Raw genomic sequence first — 6,539 nt, 5'->3', positions numbered from 1 at the left:
GGTGCAACAGTTTCTACACAAAGTTTATAGATATTTCACCAAGAGCTGCTGCATGCCTCGAGGAAAACACAAGAGAGCAGGACAGCCCGCTTTGGAAAGTTGCTCGCTGCTTGAGGCTAACGGCATCAAATGTTAAAAGAGTGCCTAAAAAGAGCACAACTTCATGTAAAGCTGCAGTGGTAGCCATGTTGTCACCTAGATTTTCAGGGAATGCTGCTACAAAACACGGCCATAAATACGAGCCTGTTGCGCGTGAGCAGTTTAAAAAAAAACTGGGCTAAATGTGACACGGTGTGGCACAGTTGTACATGTGACAATGCCTTGGCTGTCTGCTTCACCTGATGGTGTTTTGCAGGCAGCTGACGCACTCCTAGAAGTGAAATGCCCATATGTAATGGATGCAGTAGACCTAATAAGGGCAGGGAAGTATGATGTGAAGGAAGTCGGAGATAAATACATACTGCCAGAGAATGGCCCTAACGGGTATTATGGCCAAGTGCAATTCCAGATGTATTGTACTGGCCGCAAGCTATGCTACTTTTACGTTTGGAGTGTAAAAAGTGATGCACTAGTAACGGTGCCCTTTGAAAGCTCTTTTGTAGTTGCTCAAGTGCCAAGACTACAAAAGTTTTACTTCTGCGAGCTGTTGCCGGAAATGGAAAAGCAGCATGCACAAGGCAAACTTTCATTTGTAAGGAGTATATGAAACTATGTGAACTGTGATTGCTAGCAGCATTGAACTTTGCAGCACTGGAAAAGTGCATGCCAGCCCAATTTGTGTAAATAAATGTCTAACCATGTAACACACAGTGCAATAAAATTTATTTCTAGAATGATACTGTGATGAACTGCATGGTTGAGTGCCTACTCATCCCTTCCTTCGACACATCTGGCAATTAAAGGGCCTTGTAAATTGCAGAGGCCAGCACAGACAAATATCATGTCACTTTTGATTTTCTTTGATCGTATTGGCAGGGCTTGCTTGAATATTCTAAATGTCTTCATTCTGTTTATGGTCCTTTCAACGTGTATGCGCACAGACGCAATTCTCCTTGTTTGAGTTACTTCACTTTCACTGAGCTGGGATTTACCTGTAAAGAAACAGCAGGTAAAACAAACAGATTAGTGAAGTTTGGAAAACAAGAGAGGTAAGTTTAACGCTTACCTCTTGCGAAAGAAGGCACATTGAGTTTGACGCCTTGAACGTCAAGATATTGGCTCAGCACAAAACCTCGGTCGGCCATCACTTCATCACCTGAGCCTAGGAAGTCTTCCACGCCACAGTGACCCATTATATATTGGTCCGAAGCTCTTCCACCATATGCACGAGACACAAACATCACATAGCCATTCGGTGCAATGGCAGTAAGGAACTTCACTGTATTGTGCGCTTTATAGCTGCTGTAGGTTTGACTCTAGCAAGCAGCTTCTTAGGCCGCTGAAGGAAGACCTCGGAGCAGTCTTTGATGCAGGTTGTTTTCTCATAACCATTCTCAGCAAAAGATTCTGGCATGCTATTTCTGATTAGTGATCGTGGCAGCCACACCACAACTGTCTTCATAACCTTCTGCAACACAGACAGGGTGTGCATGAACAGCTTGTGCACGTATGAAACGGAAATTCCAAATATTCTTGACAAGTGTCCGTAAAGCAGGCCAAGACGCATTCTCATTAAGATCAGTAGCAGTTGGTCCTCGACTGAGAGTCTTAGGAATTTCTTGCTGCTTTCAATTTTTACAGCTTTGACTAAGCTGTCAAAGACGGGTTTTGAGATTCCTGTATAGAATTCACAGTCTTCTTTTGTCAAGCTTGATGACAAGCCTTGCTGCTTTCCTAAACTGTATTGCAGCCCAGATTGGGAATAGGTGTGGTCATTGTGGCCAATTTGCTCCCACTGTGTTGACTTGTCTTTTGTCGAGACCTGTTGACGGGAATTGTTGTAGTTATTGCACTTAAGCTATTCCTTAATACAGGGACTGCTGTCTACACTTAGCTCGGAAACAGGTGTCCTTGAGACTATGAGCACAAAAAACACCTGCCGAGTAAGTTTATTCACTGTGCAATGTGACTTTTCTCAAAATGTCCTACAGCCAGAAACCAGTGTGCATAGTGGTGAATTGTTTGCATAATGTGAGTAAACGCTGTACTTCATCAACTTAGGCATTACATTATGGGCATTTAATCAGTGGTAACTGCACACATTCTGGGCTTCACTAATACCGGCAGCGTGCCTTGTAGTCCTCTCTCTTATGTGCTCGCAGCGTAATGGCTTGCAATTGTGATTAAGATAAAAAATACCTTGCAATGCTCTTAGTTACCCTAACATGCCAGATGGCTACCTGTATTATTCACACTGTAATATAAAAGTTGACGCACGAATGCCTAGTAGGCTACCACTATCTGTCACGAGGAAAGTATGTAATAATTGCATCTCGCCAATACTCACCCTGTGGGGCAGAAACTTAGGCTTGAAATTATATTGAGGACAGAGCAGTGAGCTATGGAATGGAAAATGACAGGCATAGCATTAAGAGACAAGAAAATACAGTGAGTAGGTGTGCACCAGTGGTACAGACCCCCGTAGCATTAGAAGATAAAAAGCTTTGTGGCTACTCACAGTAGAAGCGTCTGTGTCCTCAAATACAGTGAGTAGGAGAACAAAAATGAGTTAAAGATATCCTAGCAGCAATCAAGAATAAGAAATGAGTGTGGACAGAGCAAGTAATGGAAATCAGAGGTAACCGCTGGTCTTTCAATGTAATGGAGTGGATTCCAAGAGAATACAAGTGTAACAGGGGTAGCAAAGAGACAGATAGGCAGATGACAAAAAAATTAGCGGAGATAAGGTGACCACAGCTGGCACAGGGTAGGTTAATTAGAGGTCGACTCAAGCCGTTGTCCTGCAGTGGACACAGTTATGCTGCTGCTAATAGTGATGTGTGTAATTTTATGGTCTAACTTGTGCTCTCTTGCAAAGCATTTATTCATTCAAACTCTAGCTGGAATCTGGAGTGTTCTCAAAACGTTTCACACTCTATGACAGGCACAACTTCTATCAAAGGCAAGAGGGCTGTCACTGATAGTAAGAAACCCATAGCGTGCTATCATTTTAGTCATGTCAGCTGGTAACAGCTGTTACAGGTGTTCACCCGTGAAAGTGGTCTCTGAAGCCAATGCAAAACAAATAAAATGCTTTGATGACACTTACTGTGGAAAAGTGTGCATCTTGAAACTGCTGACAGTCTTCTTGTGCTCCCTCGGGTAGCACCTGTGTAAAATACACCATATAACCAACCAGCTGAGGTAGCAGGGCTTCATATATTACAGTTATATGAGTCGACAAAATACTCTGGTTACTTACAATGGAAGTTTGTGTGTCCTCAAAGCGTTCACTGTCTGCTGGTGCTCCCTCAGATGGCTCCTGCATAAAAAATATCACGTTATCAATCAGCTCGGCATGCGACAGCTTCATTAATTCTGAGGTGTGTTTTCAAAATGCTCTGCTCTTTGGTAGGCATCACTTTTATCATAGGCAAAACTGCTGTCACTGAGAATAAAAAAGCCATAGCATGCTCTCGTCAGCAAGATATAGTGTGCACCAGTGGTACAGACCCCTGTAGCATTAGAAGATAAAAAGGTTTGTGGCTACTCACAGTAGAAGCGTCTGTGTCCTCAAACCATTCGCTGTCTGCTTGTGCTCCCTCAGATGGCTCCTGCATGGAAATTATCACGTTGTCAATCAGCTCGGCATGCTACAGCTTCATTAATTCTGAGGTGTGTTTTTAAAATGCTCTACTCTTTGGTAGGCATCACTTTTATCATAGGCAAAACTGCTGTCACTGAGAATAAAAAAGCCATAGCATGCTCTCGTCAGCAAGCAGATATGGTGTGCACCAGTGGTACAGACCCCTGTAGCATTAGAAGATAAAAAGCTTTATGGCTACTCACAGTAGAAGCGTCTGTGTCCTCAAAACATTCGCTGTCTGCTTGTGCTCCCTCAGATGGCTCCTGCATGAAAAATATCACGTTGTCAATCAGCTCGGCATGCTACAGCTTCATTAATTCTGAGGTATGTTTTCAAAATGCTCTACTCTTTGGTAGGCATCACTTTTATCATAGGCAAAACTGCTGTCACTGAGAATAAAAAAGCCATAGCATGCTCTCGTCAGCAAGCAGATATGGTGTGCACCAGTGGTACAGACCCCCGTAGCATTAGAAGATAAAAAGCTTTGTGGCTACTCACAGTAGAAGCGTCTGTGTCCTCAAAGCATTCGCTGTCTGCTTGTGCTCCCTCAGATGGCTCCTGCATGGAAAATATCACGTTGTCAATCAGCTCGGCATGCTACAGCTTCATTAATTCTGAGGTGTGTTTTTAAAATGCTCTACTCTTTGGTAGGCATCACTTTTATCATAGGCAAAACTGCTGTCACTGAGAATAAAAAAGCCATAGCATGCTCTCGTCAGCAAGCAGATATGGTGTGCACCAGTGGTACAGACCCCTGTAGCATTGGAAGATAGAAAGCTTTGTGGCTACTCACAGTGGAAGCGTCTGTGTCCTCAAAGCATTCGCTGTCTGCCTGTGCTCCCTCAGATGGCTCCTGCATGAAAAATATCACGTCAATCAGCTCGCCATACTGTATAGCTTCATTAATTGTAAGGTCAGCTTTCAAAATGCTCTACACTCTATCGTAGGCATCACTTTTGTCGGAGGCAAAACTACATTTAACTTTCAAACTATCAAACATCAGTGTGCTTTTCCCACATGCCTAAAAAACATGCTTCCCTGCACGTTTGGGCTGGTTGACTTGCAATGTTAAAAAAGCAGTGCTAGACCGCAAGACAACCGACACAAATGTGTACACCATACAAGCAGCACAAAAGCACATAACCAAAAAGAAAGCCAGCTGCCACGCAGCACTGTGTGGTGGCAGTCTTTTTTGTTTTCGTGGCCTTTTTATTCCATGGCACAAAACCAACATACTCAATTGTCTCTTGACAACTGCACTGTATGTCTTTTCTTTAGTTGCCTTTTGCGCTTACGCTGCTTGCTCCCATGCATAGACTGCTAATGATCAGGAATTAGATTATCACCGTTCAGGGGAAGTTGAAGCTAAGCTGCCTGCTAGCACTTCACAAAATATTTTGAAACAAAGTAAATACATGCACACGAGTATTTGTTAGCCTTCTATCATCCAGATTATTGTTAGCACATAAGTGACAATAACAATAGCCAATTTTTTCAAGCACCAATGTATTCAGAAACTTCTTTCCTCACAGCATTTGTGAAGAGTCAGGTTATGCCAGTGCTCACTTTGATAAAGCCTTGGATGGGTCCCTGCTTCTGCCACAAAGTGGTTGGAAATATTTGGCATTCTAATTTGAAATCCTTAGCCTCAAGATATGGCCCTCTTGGAGTACGGTAAAATAATTTACTCATTATTTTTTATTGAGGTGAGAAAGTTATCTCATCTGCTATTCTGCAGGCTTTTATGAAAGCTGTCATGTATTATTTCCTTGGACATTCCCACTGTACAAAACACTAGTTCCTGCTTGCGTATGCCGACAGGAGACAGGGTGTTGCTTCATTGAAACTATTGATGCAAAAGCTGCTAACTAGCACTGGACAGCGTCCTGTTCCTTGTGATTTTCGTTTTTCGGCTGGCTTTCATCGCGCCGTAAATGAACGATTGCGCAATCTGCAGCTAACACACCAACTTTTCTGGGTCCAATATTTTGAAGTACCGAAAACGTTGGCTCCATATTGACCTTATGTGCGCAGGCTTCGAAGCCAGAATCTAAGGGCCGATCGTCAGAAGTTCTTGTGCTCTCGTCGCTGGGCATGCACTTCGCCTGAAAAGCAAGTAGAAAAAGTCATTACAACGACCACTGCAATGTCGCGCTTGAGTACCTTCTTAGCTGGCGGGATGTATTCGTGCCTCACCAGACGACGCCATCCCAAAACCACCTAGAGATAATGAGAAGGCTGAGCAAAATGATCAAGTGCGCTTTTCAAAGAAAGAACGGGAACTCACTTTTCTGTCGTAGCCCAAATGCAGCGCGGGCACAGCGTTCTCGTCAGTCTTTCTTCCGCCAACGAAATGTCGTGAGCAAACTCGCGACCACGAGGACACTGTAAAATCTTTCCGGTTCACAGCAGCTATCCATTGACGCCGCAAATCAGGTGATGCAGGAAACCGGTGCAGCGTGAACATACCACATCGGCAATGCTGTCGCGGAGTGCTGTGTTGTGGACACACTATAGTCCCCAAAATCGCTCTTTTCCGATGGTTGTTTGTGCACCCATAAACTGCACAGTGCTGGCCTGTAGACTTTTCATGAGTATATGCCATTATTTACGAGCGTAAGTCATTCGTGACAAAAATAAACGGAAACATCGAAGGAAAGCTACCACTCCGCAATGCAAGCGCAAGGCAAGCGCACAGTCCAGACCGAACAGGCAACACTGACACATACTCTCCACGCCAGACCGTCGGAAGCGCCCTCGTGAAAACGTCTATAGCCAGCACTGATCCTTTCGT

At 43.9% G+C, this 6,539-nt stretch overlaps 1 protein-coding gene across 1 annotated transcript; it reads right to left on the bottom strand.

Moving 5' to 3' along the window:
- Positions 1 to 957: 957 nt before the first annotated feature.
- On the bottom strand, positions 958 to 6,223 carry LOC125942518 (uncharacterized). The gene is given in 11 exon segments (XM_049660711.1): positions 958 to 1,414; positions 1,417 to 1,921; positions 3,209 to 3,268; positions 3,362 to 3,421; positions 3,654 to 3,713; positions 3,949 to 4,008; positions 4,244 to 4,303; positions 4,539 to 4,598; positions 5,767 to 5,850; positions 5,909 to 5,965; positions 6,033 to 6,223. Coding segments are annotated over 11 exon segments (1,446 nt in total). The 5' UTR covers positions 6,213 to 6,223; the 3' UTR covers positions 958 to 1,154.
- Positions 6,224 to 6,539: the final 316 nt, after the last annotated feature.

The sequence above is a fragment of the Dermacentor silvarum genome, chromosome 1, assembly GCF_013339745.2.
Source record: "Dermacentor silvarum isolate Dsil-2018 chromosome 1, BIME_Dsil_1.4, whole genome shotgun sequence".
NCBI classification, from domain to species: Eukaryota; Metazoa; Arthropoda; class Arachnida; order Ixodida; family Ixodidae; genus Dermacentor; species Dermacentor silvarum.
The sequence above is the reverse complement of the archived record's forward strand: the minus strand, read 5'-3'. Positions and strand labels throughout refer to the sequence as shown.